This window comes from Chinchilla lanigera, unplaced genomic scaffold (assembly GCF_000276665.1).
Source record: "Chinchilla lanigera isolate Chin_1 unplaced genomic scaffold, ChiLan1.0 scaffold00006, whole genome shotgun sequence".
Classification (NCBI taxonomy): Eukaryota; Metazoa; Chordata; class Mammalia; order Rodentia; family Chinchillidae; genus Chinchilla; species Chinchilla lanigera.
Window position 1 is genome coordinate 13172406 of NW_004955407.1, and position 21561 is coordinate 13193966.

Genomic DNA, 21561 nt, shown 5'->3' on the forward strand with positions numbered 1-21561 from the left:
CATTGGACCATGAATCTCCACGACTGCATGAGGCTTTGGGGGAACATCCAGACACTGACCATAGCAAGAATTTAAAATAAAATATGCTAAGTAAGTATAGACCATCTCATTAGTTAACTCTCCTTAGCAGCCATCACTCATAATCACAGTCATAGTAAAGACCAGTAACATATAATAATGCTTTACTTTCTATAACTTTATAGCATTGATAATTATGAGTACTCTAAAAGTCAATCTAAATTGCACTTGACTTCAGTGTGGCCTTTTGAGAGACTGCGAGTTTTAAATGATCCTCCCTTCTCCCGTGCTGCTGGCTTATCCCCCCTTCTGTAGAGTCAGGTTTTATTTAAAACATTCATATGTATCATGCACTAAACTGACTTCTCTGTATTTCTGACCATAAAACTATTACTTGCAGTTTTCAGATCATAGCTTTGTTTCATAGAAGTCATAAACAAATAAGAAAACTCAAATGTCATTCATTTCACTAAGGGAAATATGAATTGCAATAGTTATTAGAATTAGATACTAATATAACTAAGGCCCACATTGAATTTATAGTTTGTTTACAAGGAATAGAATGCGTACTGGCTGTAAATTTAATAAACTCTTTTAAAATCTTTCCTAGACTGAACGGCTGTTACGCTTCAGTTCATTCCATTCAGTTCAGTCTTCCTTGTTAACTCTTTGTCCACTTTTTAACTTACTCAACAATATTTATTGAGCGCCTGATCAGACACAGGAGAGAGAATTGTGAGCAAAATCAGACCCCCTCATTTCACAGACTACTGGGAAAGAGACAATACCTAAAGCACTGGGTACATAGATTTAAACTATAATTCTGATTAGTCTTTCCAAAGATAGTCGAGTCATGTTATTGAGGTTTATGAAAGTGGGATTTCATTTTGTGGCAGCAGTCAGGAAGAGCAGAGATTTGGAAGAAGAGGATGAGCAACAATAATTTATGCTACTGCTCTTTAGTAGCCATGGCTGCGGGGCAGGAAAATGGAGCCCAGTATGTTACTGGAACTAACTGAAGGCTAACAGGTGAGCATGGCAGGCCCTGTGGGTCTCTTAGGACATAAGAGCAGTGACTTTATTGAAAAGGCTTCTAAAGTGGAGGAGGACCCAAACTGCATTGGCTTTTCAAAGCCTTCGTCAGGCTTTATTGACACGAGAGACTTTCATAAACCCTCCTGAGAAAGTATGGTGGTTGAAACCTGGAGGGTATCTGGCTGTAAAGATGCGGATGAGTAGACTGAATTGAGAAATGTGGGCTACACAGAGGACAGAAGTGTAAGGAAGGCTAGTGTCACTGAGACTGCGACACTATATGGGAGCCAGGTTTGGGGCTCCAAGAAGCTCGGCTGTTGCATTTCAGGAATTTACACATTGACTGTTCATAGCAGAAGTAAGATAGGAATATTTGAAAATAATGAAACATGATCACGTGTAGATTATAATTTTATTGGAAAAAACGAAGTACAAAGAGAATGTGTAAATAGCATTTATATGTGGCGCTTTACTTATTTGGTGGCACACAGGGTTCAGAATGCAGCTCTTCATCCAATTTCCTTCTCTCCATTTAATATAGTGTAATAATTTAAACTCATGTACTTAACATTTCTTGTTTGAAGGTCTCATTGTGTTTGACTATAAATGTTCATGATTGTATAGCATATATTTTGTTAAAGTGTTAATTTTCATAGCTAAAAAGGAGGTGCCGGGAAGCTATCCCTTTATTTGTAATGCTCAGGAAGCTACTTAACAGTTCTTGAACACATTTCTCAAAGACAGGCACCACATGTGGCTCAAAGAGTTCTGTAAGGAATTGTAGACAAGGGATTGGAGCGGTAGACGGTATTTGTGCATGCAACGTTTAAGCAAGACAATTTGCTGAGTGGAGGGATCAAAAAGATTCAGGCACTGAAAGGTACAGTCAAGGTACACACCAGCAGGAGTCAAGAGTAAGAAGGGTAGACAAGATAGGTCAGTACTTTGCAGTGTATTGTTAAAGTCTGCTTTTGCTCTCTCTATAATTTAACGCTTTCAAGGGATATGTGAAGATATTTTGTCAATTCTTCTGCAGGCTCCCGTCTTCGTCAGGAAGATTTTCCACCGCGCATTGTTGAACACCCTTCAGACCTAATCGTCTCAAAAGGAGAACCTGCAACTTTGAACTGTAAAGCTGAAGGCCGCCCCACCCCCACTATTGAATGGTACAAAGGTGGGGAGAGAGTGGAGACGGACAAAGATGACCCTCGCTCACACCGAATGTTGCTGCCAAGTGGATCTTTATTTTTCTTACGTATAGTACATGGACGAAAAAGCAGGCCTGACGAAGGGGTCTATGTCTGTGTAGCCAGGAATTACCTCGGAGAGGCGGTGAGCCACAACGCATCGCTGGAGGTAGCGAGTAAGTAAAGCGGGCTGTCTGTGTTTGGGAGCGGGAGTGGCAGAGGATGGCAATAAAAACGTGAACTTGCATCAAAGGATTTACCTGAAAACAGTTTGCAGGGTTTTATGACTACAACCTAGTATTTGAATTTTCCTCATTTTTCTCATTCTAGCTGGTTATTCCACCTTAATTGAGATTTACATATCTTTGTTGAACTATAAGTCTTTCGATTTAGAGTCATTTTCTGTTGAATGTTTTTACAAAAATTATTTTATTCCCTTCCTCTTTTGCTTTTAAATAGTTTGAATGCAGGAATTTTTCTGTAAATAGAATGGTGTGGGATATTCTTTATTTGTTTTCATTAAGAAAAATACTGTTTGACTTGTAGTGTAAGGTATGTTTTTAAACTATTTCTAATTCTTGGGAATATACTAAACTTTTGTTGAAGCTATAACCGGAAGAACCTGTTTATATGCTTCCTGCTTGGCTACTGTGGAGCGACGTGGGGTGTATGCAGTTGTGGCGGAGCTGATGGTTCTGTTTATCTACGTGTAGCTCATTGGAAATTATCTCAGGACAGATTTGTTGACTGATGATTCCACTGTTATATGCAGAGTTTAGATGTCTATTTTGTCTGAATAAGAATTAGATTTCTCTTATTTTATATCCATGTTCAGGAGATAGTCAAAACATCTTGTTTGCTGCAGAAAATCCTGCTCTATGTATATGACAAATCAAGAAGTTTTGCATAGGGATTGGGAAGACTAATTAAATTAGATTTAATTCATTTAAACTATGTATAATTATGTATGTAACTATATTCATAACTATATTTACATATGATATTTTCCAAGATGATTAGTATTTTAATATGACTTATGGCCAACATTTTAATTATATAATTGGTTTTCATGGTATCCATCCAACTAGAACTTGAATATATGGAAGCAAAAATAATTAGAAAATTGTAGACATGGATAAAAATTCAGAGACAAATTATTCCAGCTCTGTCATATCATTAATGTGGAATGAGCCCCAGAGAATTCCCATAATTTGATCACCCTAATAGAGCCATGAGGCACATCATGTGGAGAGAGAATGCCAAAGATATCTGATACTAGTATAAAGTACAAATAAATAGAAAAAAAAATAACTTTTAAACTATGTCAAAACTAGCCATTCATGGCTTAAATGTTTTTTCTTGAAATCTGAATTTATATTTCTTGATTCACAATGAATTTTTTTTTTTCTTTGCCTTTTTGAGACTCACTATGCAGTTCAGGCTGGCCTTGAGCTCACTTATATAGCCCAGGCTGGTCTCGAACTTGCAATGATCCTCCTGTCTCAGCCTCACAAGGGCTGGGATTACAGGCATGTGCCACCACGCCTGGCCCTTCATAATGAATTAATTGATTTTTTTATTGTGTTGATTCTCAGTGCGGGTCTCAGAACTAAATCAGTGACGTATATGAAAAGTACAATCAGAGTAGAAAGATATTTTTCTTTTTTGCTTTAAAGCCCAAGTAAAAGAGACTTTAAAAGAATGTATGTGTTTTAAAAAAGTTACCTTTCAAAGTGAGGATACTGGAATCTCTGTAACTTTTGGCATATTTCTACTTAAGCCTAAGAATTCCCTGTGGAGGTAAAATTAAGGTAGCACAGAAGAAGTTGATGTAAGAAGACTTAGGCCAGCTGCAATTTTTGCTAGGTAAGAAACTAAAAACCAGTGAGAAAACCAAAGTGTTCTCTGGAATTATGACTTTTTAGAGATAAAGTGTATGCCACAAAACTTTCAAAGATCACCTCATGTTTCTGTGTTGTTTTCTACTTTGTGCAAATTCTTATCACTGTCAGAATTTAAGAAAGGAAGTTACACACCTGAATAGGTCTATTGCCTGCTTTCTGGATCTTCCTTTTCAAAACACCTCTAGTTTTAACTGCTGATGCTCAAGATACCCGTAATGCACAGGAGATATCTGCCTTTCCTGATCTGACTTCTGTGTAGATATTTTCATTTCCAGTTACATTCTTTTTCTAAGTTGGACATTGCATTATCTGGGGAGGCCATTATGAAAAAAAAGTTTTCACACAAGATCATTATATCCTTGTACAGGAAAAATATTCAGATAACAAGTTTCTTAATGCATAATGCACAAATTTTAGCATGGTGTTTTTCATTGTTTTCGAGTTCCAAAGGAAAAGTAGAATAATTCACTGAATAGAATTTAATATATTTAATATATGCTTAACATTTAAAAATACTGGAATAAAATATGCATTATCAATTCCTCTACTTACATAGGGAGAATAGTATTAATATTATATGTTTAAAATAGGTATATATAAGCACAGTTTGGTAGTAAGTATCCTTACTAGTGATAATAATTATTTGAAACTCTAAAAATGTTTGAATAGCATCTTTGGCTAGCAAAAAAGTTTGAGTAGCATCTGCTGCTACTTTAATAATCATTAGAAATGTGTTTCTGGTTAGATAAAATGTGTTATTTGAACATATAGGTTCATGGCAGAAGTTAAGCACTCTATTTTTAAAAAGTTTGTATTTTTAAAATTTGGAAATAATTATATTGCAAATTCATGCTTTATTGCACTACAAATAGATATGTAGTAATTTAACCCTCTATATGTTAGTGATTTAGTTTAGGCAATGAGTACTGCTCAGTTAAACATTTTTAGGATTTTCTCTCCTAAAACCAAAATTGGCCTTCTCTGTGTTAGATAAACAGGGAGGAAGGGGTGGGGAGCGCATGGGTCTCTTTGCTGTAGGTTGAATCTATACAGTACTGTTCCAGCTTGCATTTTTTTTCTTGAGAATATTACTACTTTTTTTTGAAAAAAAGTTTTTTTAGTTTAGGTACCAGAAGTTCAACCAAAGCTATTCTTTTTCTCCCCAAGGCTCAGACACAGGAAGACGAAGATTGCATCTAATTTCATAGCGAGGCCGAAGCTCCAAGTAATAGCATTAACAAAAGTGTCTCGAGGCAACACAGCTTTCACAGTGCAGTTGTTGATAATACTTTCAAAAACATTTATCTGTGTTTTCCTTGTGTTTAACCCAAGTTTTACAGCTGTGACAACAACTGCATTTCTTGGTTCCTAGTCCTTCAAACTTTATAAAACAAGATGTGAAATACCATCAGAAACCTTCGTTTCTGAAAAGAAATTTTGGTATTCTTGTCTAGTATGCCTTCAATCTTTATTTAAGTTGCAATAGTTCATTTAAAGGATTGTGTTTATTCTCTTTAAGATTGATTACTTTTAGTCAGAGCTAATGCCACTGATTTATAATCTCAGCCCTCTGGGAGGCTGAGGCAGGATAGTAAGTTTGAATTCAGCTTGGGCAGTAGAGGGAGACTTTGTCTCAATATAAATAAAATAAAACAAATGTGCTGGGATAGCTCAATGTGAAGACTCTGGGCTCATTTGCAGGTTCTGAAAAACAAATAGATTGCTTTTTAAAATTTTTTTCAGTTACGTCCTTGATTGTAACCAGGGTAGACCACAGAGTATTGGTGCAGTGATTTAGTGGTTATCCTTGCTGGGTGGTACTAACCGTATCCCTTGATTTTAAAACCTTAATTTTGAGTTAAAGTTACACCATACCATTGTACAGTCTAATAGCTTAAATAAGAAATAATTAAGAGTCTTTATTTCTAATATTTATAACTGGAATTTTTTGAAGATTGGCTTTGTAAAAAAACAATCTTTAATCACAGATTTAAATTTCTTTCAATAATTCGTTTTTCCTTCAATCCAAGAATGCCTTATTTTGATGAGAATATTAAATTATGTAATTTAGAAAACTTTACTATTTCTAGGACTTTTGAAAACTCGCTAGTATCTAATTCTATTTCAAATTAAGCTACCTACAAAGGTCTCCCAAGCAATATTTCTTTGGGTATTTTGGGTTAGCTTTACTTGAGAGTATATGAAATGGTTAAGAAAATCATTCTCCTATATCCAACATTATCAATCATCAAATTTGGGTTACACCTGGGACAAATTGAGAGCACAATTCCTTAACACAACTTATAATTCATAAATAATTTGATCTTGGATAATTACATTGAATTTTAAGGAAAATCAACTTGAACCTTCACCCTCATGCTTTTCCTCGTAGAACAGGGCTCTCCATGTCATCTGCTAAGCAATGGACAGTTAACACATGCTGCATGCTTCCTATTTAAACTATTTTCTTCCCTTCAGACTGGCCAGACATCTTTAGTAGGAAAGTCATAGAACTGTCTTCCCTGAAAAATACATGTGTTAATTAATCAAAGATTGTCTTTCTAGGTTTTATTACCTGGAACATTTTTGTCACTATTATTTTGAGATAAAATGATATATTTTAAAGGAATGGTCTCTGTTGCTTTCATGTGTGATCTTTTGTTATTATTATATTACATGCTTCTCAAAGTGAGGTAGAATTTGAATTGTCCAGTTTTCTCACTTAGGCAAAACAAGAGAGTGAACTGACCATGTATGCTAAGTACACCATGTTTAGCTCGGTGTAATGGAATGCGTTTCTAAAACCTGGTCCATGGAAATGGAAGCACAATTCCCAGGGAGGAAATGGTCCAGATGAAAGGAGGTGGAAATAAAATATATCCTTATGTTATACAGTTTTGAGATAGAGAGAGAATATGAATCAGAGAAGAGAATATTTATTCATTTTCATATAGCAAATCAGTGCTGGAACAAAAACTGGAACTCAAGCACCTCCAACTTAAGCTTGGGTTACATGAGAATCTCTGATCTCTGCGCTGGTAGATAAAAGCCTGGAATTAACTCTTTGGTGAAGGTGGATGGTCTGTGCTAAGGGTGGAAAAGTCACATATAAATGTGTGAATGAATGTTCACATACAAGTGTATACATATTCCTATCTAGTAAATATTTTACCTTTGAAGTGGATCTGGTTTTATATTACATCTTTAAAATTATTACTTGCTTCTTCTACTTAGTTTATTTTCTCTATTTTTGGAAAACCTTCCATTTTCAAAAATTTTGAATAGATTCTAAAACCTTTGTACATGTTACACATTATTTTTTCAACATTCAAAGTAAAAGTGCCAAATAGTCACTTAATTTAATGATTTTGAAATGTTTCTACTGTTTTTTGTACTTCTGCTATACAGTGCACAAGCTCCTTATCCAAAAGTGATCCATGATTAAATGAAATAATCTGTGTGTATTATATAACACATACACTGGTACGGTGCTATCCTTTATAAGGCTAATTGCATTTGTTTTTACACCTTTTTACTCTTTCCCTCCATTATGACAAACACTAGAAGATTACAGTATTATTTATGCAAAACTTCTTACCTGAAAAGGATTTGAATGCTTCTGACTTCAAAAAACGCTATCAACATTGTCTCCATTTTTAATTCAGTATGTGTTGTTTAAGGTACTAAAATATAAATGAAATGCACCATTAACTGATGCCCATAAATTAATTTCTAATTAAGTAAAGAATGTGTTAAATATACTAAATTCTGTTGTGGATTGAAGTTGATGGCATGGGAAATTGAGCCTTGTTTTTAAATCTTCATTGATCATGCAGAATATGCAGATAGTGTTGATTGAAACTGTTTTCATTTTAGGGAAAAGTTAACAAAGTCAGTTTTACAACTTCTACAGCCAGGGTAGTGTTCAAATTTTCCTTTTAACTTTACATATTTTTCCCATGAATGAAGAAAGGATTTTGCTAATTTCTGTGATATGACTATGGTTACTAAAATCTTAGTAATCTGAATTTTATTGCTCAGAATGTATTCTTTTGTCATTGTCTTTTATTAAAAATTATTAAATTTATCATTATTTTATTATGTTAAGTGACAAATAAAAATCAAAGAGTTAGGAGAAAAAAAATCAGGAAATCTTAAAGTAGAAGTCCATCAGATCACTTCTCACATCTAAATACCAAGTTTATATTGTATCATAATAAAGTCAAGTATAGATCATGTCTTCAAGTAAATATACCATGAATTCTGCATTTGTTGAGAAAAGCAAGAGCACCATTCTTAGACTGTTACATAAAAGATAGTTATAGTTTTTTAAAGCACATACAAACTGTCCTATTTGGGGTTTTTTTCTTTAAAGGAGTAGTTATGGAATTTAAAAGCGGAAACTGATACTTCATACTCTCCATGAGAAATGATCATGGCAATGGACATAAAGAGGAAGTTTGAGTTTTAATGGGTACTTCATAGGAAAGACAGCTTGCTGACCACGACAATGTATTAGAGGAGAAATTAAAGAGGCAATTATAGAGGAGAACATAGTTTTGTTTCTGTTGGTTAAAAATCATCAAGCTATACCCTATTTTAAGTTTACTCTTAAACAATATATTATATTCACAAATAGTTTTGACTTCTTGACTTATAAATTCATTCTTTTTCTTTGTCTCATGAATCTACATCAGATTGCTAGAAAGATCATAGACTTGGGGCACATTATGTATTTTGTCTCCTTTACTCTCCATCACAGGTTATATACAGAAGAAAATTTAATCAGTTTATAGAGATAATTTTTACTTTTTGTATATAACTTCTAAAATTATATCCCATTTTCTGAGTAGCAGAAGCAGTATGTGCTCACTGTAGGCCACTGTGCATGTGCCTACGTCTGTGTGTGTGTGCTCTAGGGACTGACCCTGGGACCTCATGCACTACAGGTGAGCACAGCACCATGGAATTACACGCACAGCTCTGTGGAGCTCTTCTCAGATACATAAGTGCTCTTGTCATTTCACTGGCCAGACGTCGCTATAGTTGAAATTTTGATGAATATCCCTTTTAGTTTTTATTTTTCTTTGTATTATGAATCTAAAAATATATATCCTCTACTGAATCGTGTTTACCAGTTAATTAATTCTCTCATTCTCTTGCTGTCGCTCTCCCTCTTTCTAAATGCCTGTGGTCTTAACAATGAATCCTAGGGCCTTGCATGTGCGAGGCAAGTGCTCTACCACTGAGCTACATCCTCAGCTGTCAGTCTTTTCTTAGGTAATTAAAAGTGGGGTTAGTTATGCAAGAACAAGTGTGTGTCAAATAGTCAGGTAGGTCACAAAGGCTGCATGGAAGAGGTGCTTAGCTCTCCAGATTGGATGTTACAAAACAGCTGTGGTCTGCAGAGTAGCACTAGGTGTACTGCCCTGGAATGGATTCAGTCCAGTAATCATGAGTGAAAGGTGACACCCTCCAGTAGAGTCTCACAAGCTGCTCCTTTTATTTTCTCAAAAAATCAGTGATATTCATACATGCCAAAAAGTACTAAAGTGGTTATTTCAACACCAGTTATATTTACATGGAAAGCCCCCTGAGGCTTCCAGAATATCAAGTTTGTGTTTGGTTATTTATGAGAAATTCTTGGCATTGTTTCCTTGTGTCAACCGTAATGTCTAAAATCTAATAAAACAAAAGGTGGATCCTGCTATCTTTCAAATCTTATCAGAGCACCCCATCTTTGAATCATCCTAATGTACTTTTGATTTACATGCTGGAAGCCATTCTCATATACAGACTAACTTAAGAATCAGTTGTATTTGTTTAAAAATTTTCTTTCAGTGCCAAGTTTTTTCACTATGAGCATACTGTGAACATTTTGGTTGCAAATAATTTCAATTAATATCATACAATTTAAATGAATTCATCATTACTTCTAATAGAAACTTTTTCATCCATACTTATCTAACTATAAATTTGTCAGTTAGAATAAAGCACTATTGAATATCTTTGGAAACTAAAATTGTTCTGTCACGGTGGGCATGGTGCTACATGCCCATAATCCCAGTACTTCAGAAGCTGAGGCAGGAGAATTGCTGAGAGTTGAAGGTAAGTCTGGGCTATACAGTGAGACCCTGTCTAAAAAAAAAGAAAATGTCTGTTTCTTTGTTATACAAGATGGACAATATTTTAAAATGTTATAGGTAAAAAGTAAGAAATTTAATAATATAATAAATTATAATAAAATATGGAATATACTAAAATATAGCTTGTCTATAAAGTAGTTTTGCTGAAATAATTCTTTCCAGGCAGCCTATTTAATGCTAGCAATTCAGTGGTAAACCAAAAAGCAATGATCTCTGTCTTCGTGGAAACTACAGTACAGTTGGAAGGGAGGTGGGTAGACTGCAAATAAGCAACTGATGGTACAAATGAATTCTTTCTCTAAAAGTCAGTTCTTGTACTTCATTGTGACAAATGCCAGGAAGGAATAAGGCAGGAGCTCAGAGCTGAGTTCTATCTGGATAATACCAGGATGAAGAGTAAAATGTAAAACATTTCAGGCTAAATGAGCAACGCATCTAAAAGGCCGTGACAAAAAGACAGCCTTGGACAAGGTTGAGAGGAAGAGCGGTGGTAAATAAGATGTGTGAGTGAGGGAAAGAGCGAGGCAGGTGGTGAGGGCTTGTGGTGCTGGTCCTTTAACCCTGTCAGGGGTGTTTGTGCTATGCTCAGTGCAAAGCCAGAACAAGAAAACCACAGAAGGTTTTTAGGTAACTTGATCAGATTCACATTTTAAAACATCATGCGTGTGGTACCTGAGTATTCCATGTGGAGAGAGGAAGTCGGGGGAGATCAGCTGGGAAGCTTTTGCGGCATTGCAAGCAGAAGTGCTGAGGTTTGAAGCTGCTGCTAGGCGTGGAGAGGAAGAGGAAGGGGAGGATCACATTTGGGGCTTGAAGCTTTGGCTGAACCTTGGAGGATGAGATAGAAGTTTTGATTCTGCAAGAGAAGTACTTACTGGTGATGACAGGGTCAGGGCCAAGCCCACGAGGGTGTGAGTGGAGGTGGCAATTTGGATTAGCATTCGTTAGCTCTGAGTGGTTTACAGTGGTCCATGTGCGCTCTGCCATCACAGGCCTAGAAAAGCGCACTTACCCTTGGTTCCATACCTGGAATGCATTGCTCTTTCCCTCCAGCTGGCCACTGCCTGACAGGCCGCTTAGGGGTCATCACTCTGAAATCGCCCTGTGACCCCTGCCTGTCTCGTGTTTGTGGTGCTGCCACCTGTGCTCATGCAGCACCCAGTGCACCCCTGCAGCATTCCTTCACCCCCATGTTCTAGCGTCACTTCCCATACATTTCAAATATAGCAGTGTGACACGCCACTTAGAAACGTTTTATTTCAAGTGCGATGATCGTTGCAGTGCCACTTCAAAGACCACTCTAACCTGCTTGTTCTCAGCCAGTGTCTTTGTATTTATGTAGTGCACATGATTTTTTGCCTGAAAGCACAGTACTTAGAACCTGCCTAATTGTGTTTATTGTGGCACTAGGTATAGTAGCCAAGATATAGAATTAATCAGGTTGTCTGTGTTACTTTCTGTCACTCTGACAGAGTTCCCGAAGTAGTCAAGTTAAAAGGAGGAAAGATCTGTCCTGCCTTACACTTTCACAACTTCATTCTATGGCCCTGTGAGCCTTTAATGAGGCAGAATATACTCATGGGAGTGTGGGAGTATGTGGAAGAGGAAAGATGGCAACCAGGAAGAGAGACAGAGAGAGAGACAGAGACAGAGACAGACAGAGAGGGACAGAGAAAGAGAGAGACAGAGGCAGAGAGTGACACAGAGAGAGAGACAGAGACAAAGACAGAGAGCAACAGAAAGAGAAGGAAGAAGGGGAGGGACCAGGCTCCCTATATCCTTTTCAAGGGCAAATCTCAATGATCTAACCCAGCAGTTCTGTGACTTCCCAACAGTTCCACAAGCTGGCAGCTAAGCCCATGTGTGTGTTGTTTGTTTATTTGCTTTGTTTGTTTTTGAGACAGGGTCTCCCTTTGTACTATAGGCTGGCCTATGCAACCCAGGTTGGCCTCAAATTCTGCAACAATCCTCCTGCCTCAGCCTCCCAAGTGCTGGGATTATAGTCATGTGCCAGTACAGAAGACAGTTTAGACTAAGACCAAGACAGTGTCCATCAACTGGTAAATGCATAAGAAAAATATGATAGATATATAGATGTAGATACAGATATAGATTGATAGATATAGATGTAGATATTACTCACCTATAAAAAAGATTGAAATCTATCATTTGCTCCAGAATGGGTAGAACTGCAGGTGACTGTGTAAGGTGAAATAAGCCAGACTTGAAAGACAAGATGATATCATTTGTGACATCATTCATTTGGTAAAATAAAAAGCCAGTCTCATGGAAGAATGGAGTGGAATAGCTGTCATTAGACACTTGAAAGGGTGGTGGAGGGGGGCAGAAAAAAAGCCAAAGGGAGGGGCTGGGGATTTAGCTCAGTGGCACAGTGCCTGCCTGGCAAGCGTAAGGTCATGAGTTCGATTCCCGGTACCAGAAAAAAGCCCCTCCCCCCAAAAAAAAGCCAAAGGGCAGCAAGACACAGGTGGGAGGATTTAGTTCTGGTTTTCTACAGCACAGTAAGGTAACTGCTGATTATAATACTTTGTGATATATTTCAAAATAACTAGAAGAGTATAAATAATTATAATAAATTTCTATTGAGGCAGACAGTATTTGTACAATTTTATGGAGTATGGGATAATAATTTGATACATGAATAGCATGGGTTAAGATCAAATCCGGGTAATAAGCTCTTCTATCCAAATATTAATCATTTCTATGTACTTATTATTATTATTATTATTATTATTATTATTATTATTATATTTGTGGTGCTGGTGGTTAGATGAAGGACCTCATGCGTGCTTCACAAGCTCTGTACCACTGAGTTCAATCTCTCTCAGTAACAATTATTTTTAAACTTTCATCATAAGATACTAGTTCCCTGGAAGCTTTTCTTTTATTCAGTGTTCAGTTTTATTTAAGTATCTCTTCTTGGGATAACATTTCTCAGGGAATTGAGTCAAATTTATAGAATTTGACTTCTATAGTACAAAAAGCAAAGGGAGTTAGTTTTAGGATTTGATGTGTAGGTTTGATTCTCCTAAATAGTAACCTTTGGGGAAGTTAGGACCCTAACCATTGGCTCCTAGGAGCTGAAGAGGATTAAACTTCCTGGCAGATGAGCAAACAGTTCCTGTGCTGACAGTGCCCTGCAGGGGTTTCTAGAGGTTGCCTGAAAGATTTTACAAATGCAAAATGGATTTAGGTACTTTTTCATTTTCTTTATGTATAGGAAATAATAAAAGATACAAAATGATTATTCTGTAAGGCAGTATTGCATGTGCTCTTGTGCTTTACATACACATGCATACACACACGTATAGTGTGTATAACACATCTAAGGCTATTATTGTCAGGTAGAGTTATAATTACTGAAGCATAGTCAATGAGAAATCAAGAGAAAATTGGATAGTATTTTACTTGAAATTTCTTATGCTTCTAGCTGTGGCTTATGGCAGATGAATAATAACTAAAAAAAAGAAAAAAAAAAGAATCTTAGTTAAAGGGTGAAAGCCAATAGAAATCTCAATGTTGCAATAATGAGGCCATAAGAGGAATGAATAGCAGAAATCTACCGGAACAGTAGTGTTGTATCCAGCAGCACAGCGGGGACCAAGGTGGGGGGATGGACGGAACAGTGAGTGCACAGGCGGAAAGGGGAGCCTCACTCCTCAGAATGTGGTTCATGGACAGCAGAATTGACATCATTGCAAAAGGTGCTAGAGAGAAAGAGATATTAATTTCAAAATACATCAAGGTCCTGTTTTCATAACCTTCAAAGGTGACTTTTATGGAAATTCAAGATTCAGAAGCCCTGGTATTCTTTGTGGTTCTTCATTGGCCTCAGCTGTAAGAGGGCATTTTGGAAATTTAAACAAAGTTTTAGAAAAATTCCCTCTGGAATCCTAAACTGGTCCTTGGAGTTTGTGAGCACAGTGTAGTAGATTTTTGAGGGAAGCAAATCACTTCATGGCGGTGAATTATCCTGGACTTCTACAGAAGCAAGGAGTTGAGGATGGATGATACATGTAAGAAACAAGCAGAGACAGCAAATTAGGGGCATAATGGAGAGGACACACAGAAAGACAGCCAGCATGGGTAGCAAAGGGGTCCAGAGGATGCTGAAGATAGGGCTGCTGAAAGGACAGATGACCAGGCACAGACACAGTGGCTGAAGGGGAGGAGGGAGGCAGGACAGGCATAGTGACCAAGGGATGTGGATAGGTTGGGAGTTTAGGAATTAAGTGCAGAAGAGTAGAAAAATATATGCTCCTGGTTGGAAAAAGATGTAAAAATTGTTTTCTATGTACAATTTTTAAAAAAATTTGATTCATTAGTAAATTTGATAGATAAACCTGAGATAAATAAAAGTGGAATATTAAACAGAAAATAGGGTCTAAAACCTATATTACTACCTATACTGCCTTTATTAAGAAAAGTAATGTATAAAAAGTATCTGAGATGTTTTTAAGTAAATTTTTGAAAGCCTGTATTTCTCTAACATCATCCAAAAGTGAAACGCTAGTTACTTTTATTTCCCTTACATTTGCTGGAATGAAAACTGTAGAAAAAGTAGGTTTTATCCATGAGCAGGGAACTGTCTGAAAGGGTCATTTGGAAGTCATTTAGTCTATCCCTCTGACTTTCAGGTTAAATTGCCTGAAGATAATTCGTTGGAAGAAAAAAGGTTCAGAGTAGAGAATTATGCTGCCACCATCATCACTATAACATTTATGGCCCAGCATATGTTAGCGCAAAGTTATTACTTTAATTTACTTAAATCCTATGCTACAGTTTAATTCTTTCATTTTACATGCTAAGTGATAGCAGGAAAAGCTGGTTTATATGGCAGCGGATATGTTTGAAGATAATTATTAAATGGGACCTAATTTTAATAAAGTGTATCTGATGTTTAATTTAATTTTTGAATATAATAGAACCACTACTAATCTCAGGTTCTAAAGTGGAAATTGCAGTCTCTAAAGTAGAAATTGTAGCTTTAGTAACATTGTAAGTTGTATTGTGTTTAAGCTAGGTTTAAATTGAAGTTTTAATAGTGCATATGACATTTTACACTGTCCTAAGAAATAAAAGTTTATGATCATGTTATTTAGCATGTCTGAGTGAGGACGTTTTTAATCTTATCTAGTTAATGATGAAGCAAAATTTAAAATTAAAGCCAGTAAGTTAAAAAGAGAATGAGGAAAGACAACTCTCCCCAAGAAGATTTATAATGTGTTTCAAGTCTTCCCCTTTGCCACCCTTCCCCTCTGCCACCCTGTATGTCTTTGTGATAGAGTGCTGTACGTTTTCTATACTGAGTTACATTTATTTATTTTTATAGATTTCTTGCCTTAATCAGATACTAGAACCAGTATTTCATATAAAAGACATTTAAAATATTTTAATCTTATCAAATTAGCGCTTGACATATTTTGTGACTTCTTTTAGCTCTCAAATGGAAGTGTATTAAAGGTTGTAGTTTTATGTAATCTTGCTTAATTCTTGGAAAATGTGACTTACTATATTTTCTTTTGGGTTCTTCCTCTGGGAAGAAAGTAGTGATGAGCCAAAATCTTCAAGGAGAGGAGAGACGTTAGTATGCCTGGTGGACTGAAAATGTGGAGACTTGCTTTGCTCCCTACTTTTTATTTTGACTGAATCTCACCAAAGAATCCCACAGTCCTGTGTTCATACTCTATAACATTGACGGGCAATAAAGTCAAATCCTTAGCAATTTTCTTTATGTTTCTTTCTTTTCTTTCTTAAACGTAATTATTATTTAAGTCTCTGTATCATCTGGTCTGTGACCTTGCTGAAATTAATTAAGTTCTCTGTATAAGATACTAATTCTACTTACTCTGTAGAGGTGTAGAATGATTCTACAGTTTCGATCTAGAATTCCCTGAAACCCAAGTTTTAAAGACTTGATCACCAGGCTGTGGCACTACTGGGAGATGGAAAACCTTTAGGAGGGGGGCCTAGTGAAAGAAAGTTAAAACAGTGGGTATGAAGGCACTGGAGCCTTGGACTGTTCATCTCCTTCTATCTACCTTCTGTCTGGAACAGGGTGAACAGCTTCTGTTGTGTGCTCCTGTCATGATATATGATGTTTTGTCTATCACAGGCTTGAGAACAATAGGCCATCTTACCAGGGACTGATACCTCAGAAATTGTGAGCCAAAATAATCCTTTCTTCTTTTTAAACTGATTATCTTAGATATTTTGTCACAATAACAGAAAGCTGACTAACACAGAAAGGTTGCATTTTTTTGATGTATCAAGAGCTTAGAATTGCGCCCACATGAGTTGTAGCTGTTTTACCACCTGCTTTTATGGTGCTAGGCACATTACAGTTTTAGTCATTCTTTCCATTTCTATCATCCAAAAGAGTATCTCTCTCCATTTGAGGATGGCACATGCTAAAAATCAAATCCCATATATGGTTACACTTGGAATGATCTTTCAGACAGCATGGTCAGTCATTTTCCAATACACAAGAAGATTTAGAAATCCACATGAATATTTGTGAAAAGATACCTATGCTTTATTTATCAGTAGATGATCTGCCTTTTATAATGTTTTTCAAGGGCTTATAAAACTATTGTTACTTGAATGGTTAGCATTACAATATTTCATTGTGGCATTTCTCAAAATAACATTCCAATGTATTATTTCTTTGATCTGTTAAAAATTAATTTGAAAAAATACGTCTTTAAGCCAAATTTTTAAACATATCTCTTTTCTCTGAGACTTCATTGTCAGTAAAACATTGATGCATAATGTGGAACACAAATAGGGTGTTTAAATTATTATAATTCCTACACTCACATGAACTACAAACATATATTGTATAATCTGACTTGTTTTCTCAAAAAACATTTTGGATCAATGTTAATGTGTTCTATTTTGTGAAAAGAAAGTTCCTGTGTATTTCAGGTGTGTCATGTGATTATCTTCATCATTCTTGTGTTTCAAGAATGTAGGAATAGGGCTGTTACGTTTCGACTGTGTCTTCTGGGGAAGTTTTCTCCTGCTATCTCAGCTTACTGGAAGACATACAAGGATCCATTCTAGATCCCATACATAAGCAGTTCAAATAATCATGTTTTACCGGGATTTTGCCAAGAGATACACAGTACCAGGTGGGCTTACCCTTAACTCTTATTAATGGTCCAGTTACTCTTAATAGTGTTCATGTCAGTATTGTAACTTTGCCTTCTGCAGTGGAAATAGTTTACCTCTTTTGAGTTTTTGATATGTTTGACTTTCTATGTGAAATAGCTTCTTTTCCAAAATTTCACAGCACCTAGACATACTAGGATTGTTTATTTCTGCATGTAACCGTAGTCAAGCAAAGTAACCAGACAAATTTAAATTGATTCTGGAGGTAGAACATACACAGTACATTGGCTTTTATTTATCTGACTGAGCAATTCTTGCTTCATAGCTAAAATGTTCACGTTTTCATAGGGTGTCCTGTAAACCTCATTCTGTTTTTTGCTCTGTGGTAATTGCTGGAGGATTACACCTGTCACTTTAGATTCATCTTCCAACTTCATCTTAATTCAACCTATGTCTAGATTAGCTCTATATAATCAGCTTCATTTGGAGGTCCTGGTAGCACCTCCCCATGTTGAATGTCCAAAGTGAGACTTATCGTTCTCCTTCTCATCCCTACTTTTCCTTTCTTATTTCCTAACTAGGAAAATAATAACCACCACCCAGCCAGCAAACCATCCTAAATGGAAACTGAGAGGAGTCTTCCTTCCTTTTTCTCTGTCTACATCAGTTGACTCAGGTGTTGGCTGACTTTTCCCCTGGGGTAGCTATAGATTCTTCTCACCCTCCTTTCTTCCATTAATACTTCTTTATACGAACAAATCCCACTCGGGCTTCTACACTGCATATTTAATGACTCTTAGTGACTTCTAAAGTTTAAATATTTGGAAATGAATTGTAAGTATCAGTGTCATCGTGGCTTTGTGGTTGAGAACTCAACTTCAGCTCTTTGATGAGGCTGGGGTGCTATTGCTTCAGACTGCAGCCAAACCCCCACTTGCTCCAAGTCTAATTTTTTGTAATTCCCCAGCACAAGTCAAGGCTAATTTGACAAATACCATCCTCTATTTTTTTTTTTAAATCACAGTACGTGGCTACTGAAGTATAATTAAATCTTCACTTGTCTGTATTTTCTGCTTAATTGTCAGCATTGTGTACATGTGGTAGTACCTAACATAGGTCACAAACGATGTATTATTACTGAATCTTTATCAGTAAAATATTATATACAATGATCCTCTCCAGCAAACAACAGTGAAAAAAGTGTTTTCTTTGTATTTAAACATATTCATGTGCAATTTATATTCTTCCAGTACAAGTGAGAAGTTGCTACAGGTTCCCTTTTAGGTTTTGTTCCTCTAGTACAAGTGAGAAATTGCTCACAAATTATCTGTGTGTTCACACCTGCTTTGCTTTATGCCCTGCTTTTTCTATTTAGAAACAGTTCTTTTTTTTCTTTTTACAGTAATAACCTAATTAGAAGTCAAATCTGTGATTATACAGTTTTGCTAAACTTCTTCAGAACACCTACTCATTGCATAGAGTAGGTGATTTAGCATGGTTCAATTCCACGCTTTTCAGACAGAGATGGTGCAAAAGTGACAGGCAGGCAGAAGAAACTATCCGCTGGATTTTCATGTTTTCCCAGGCCAGTGATATGCGGTACAGCTCTTGTGGGTGATGCTGGACAGTGGTAGAGACCTGAATCTCCCAGCCAGCCAGGAGATTGCCAGAGCGAATGACAGATACTCACGCAACATTGCTGAGCTCTTGAGTTTTGGAAGCTTAAAAGTAGCAAATGCTTTTTCAACTTGCGATGTTTTCAAGGTTAAGATGGTATTATCTGGATGTAACTCGGTCGCAAGGCGAGGAGTACCGATATCACATTAACTTGGGTGATGATATTCCAAACATTAGCTCAGATTAGAAACTTCAAGAACTTCAGAATGAACTTATGGTTTCAAGTTTATATGAAATGATAGATACAATTTAAGAACAATGTGAACAACATGATAAAAATAAGCATTGTGCTTTCCCTAAAATTTTAAGTGTCCTAAGCAGAAAGGTCTCTTCATTAATATTTATATTTATATGTGTAGTACAAAAGATGATCTTAATATTTCTTCCAATAATTAAAATATACTGCTTTAAAATCAATTGATAACATTAATAAATTTATTTGAAAATAATGAATATATAACATAGTTCATATATAAATGTTAAATATTTAACATTTAAAATATACTGATTTTAGAATACTCTTTCTGCTTTCCTTTAAAGTTAGATGCAAAGTCAAGAAACTAGAAGACCATGGTTCTTTGCATGGGTAATTCCTGGATTGAATCAGTTCTGCTGATGATAATCACTTCCTAAGGTATACGAGTTTATGCTATTGAAGGGAGAGAGAAAAGAAATTTAATTTGATTGAAGTGGTTCCGGTTTTAAAGGGATTTTATTGAAACCATAGATGACACAAACGCACACATGCACACACACTCACAACATGAACTGGAATGTTTTCATATGTTTGTGACAGGTTCAGTTTCAACCTTTGTTTCTCAATGATTTAAGAGTGTCAGATCTCTGTTCTTTAGTTTTTAAGAACTAGAGTTGAACTATATGATTTATTCATGCAATTGTGGAGGGGGGAAATATAAACAAAGGAATCCCCCTGTTTGTACCTTACCCTGAAATGCTACAATTATTGTGATAATGAGCTCAATGATATTATAGATTATTTTTCGTATAAATAATTCATACTTTAGGTTGCTTTCATCCTTCAAAGTGGTAAAGCATGAAATTGATTGGGCATAATTGTACCTTTGATTAATATTTAATTTGAAATATTTTTACAGTCTCAAGTTTATATATTAGTATGTCACATTTTAGATGTTGAGTGTTTATAAGAAAATGGGGCATATATAACTTAATTCTCATGGTTTTTTATATTCAAAAGCACTATTTCCCCAGAGCTTTAAATAATATTTTGTAATATATCATGCATTTTTAAATGTATATAAAATTTATTTTATCTTTTGGTGGGGTTACAAAATTGTCTGGTTTCACACATCATCTTGTTTTCATCCAAAGAGTTCAGTCATATACCTATAATATTATATTTACTGTATAATATATAATTGCTGTGAAGAAATATATTAACCAGATTAAAGCTATTGTCAGATGATAGGTCCATTTGCTACTTTGAGGGATAGCTTTGACAACTCGGTTCACAAATTACAGAGGAACTTGGGTAATTAGATCATGATGATCCATGTTTCACTGGTGCCTATGAAGCTGTAGAGGACCGAAGACCTCCGCCTTGAACATGGGTTCGTAGGCAATGTGAGTGCACGAGAGTAAAAGGCCGTTTGATGGAATAAGTTCCACTTCAACAAGTGGTGCTCTCTTTCCCTCTTCTTAGTCACACACACACACACACACACACACACACACACACACACACACACTGGCACAAGTGCACCACACAAAGGCAGGGGATTACTCCCTAGTAACATTACACACATTACTTAGTGCTTGTTCTCAGATACAGCGCAAGTTTCTGCACTGTGTGCAGTGGTGACGCATGATTTTATGGGTAGTTACTGTGACTCTTGGAAAAAGATCTTAATCAGTCCTCTGACTTGTCCCAAATGACAGAACAAGTTAAAAGGGATAAGATCATGAGGATCATTGGATAATAATATGTAGTGTGTACCACTGATTTCTCTTCCTGAATGTATGTCAGTTCCATGAGACCAAATATCTTGTCATTCTCATCCGCTATTTATCTACAACAGTTCCTGGTACAGAAAAAGCCTTAGAAATGTTAGGTGGCTGACTGTCCTGTGAGTTTAACTCTTGACCTATTAGAATATAGTTTTACAATGGTGAGAGATAGACACTGTTCAAAGAAGAGACACAGTTATCTTTATTAAATCTTCTTTGGTTTGTTTGCTTTTTGAGGCAGAGTCTCACCTTGTAGTTCAGTCTGGCCTCCAAGACAGTCTGTAGCTTAGGCTGGCCTCAAACTCTCAGTGATCCTTCTGCCTCACCCTGCTGACTGCTGGGATAACAAGCACGTGCCACCACACAGAGCTGGAATCTTTAATGATGTACAGCGAACTTTTGATTTTTCTTTTGGTTTTGGAAAACTCTGTAGTGTTTGTACATGAAAATTAGTCATTAATTTTATGAAAAGAG

General features: G+C 36.1%; 1 protein-coding gene across 5 annotated transcripts in view; it reads left to right on the forward strand.

Annotated features, from left to right (window-relative positions):
* Robo1 (roundabout guidance receptor 1) overlaps positions 1–21561 on the forward strand; it is an 891813-nt gene that overhangs the window by 578495 nt on the left and 291757 nt on the right. For all 5 annotated transcript variants that reach the window (XM_013503701.1, XM_013503711.1, XM_013503704.1 and 2 more), the window contains one exon: positions 2090–2416. In XM_013503701.1, the coding sequence (XP_013359155.1) occupies positions 2090–2416 (327 nt within the window). The remainder of the gene's footprint in view (positions 1–2089; positions 2417–21561) is intronic.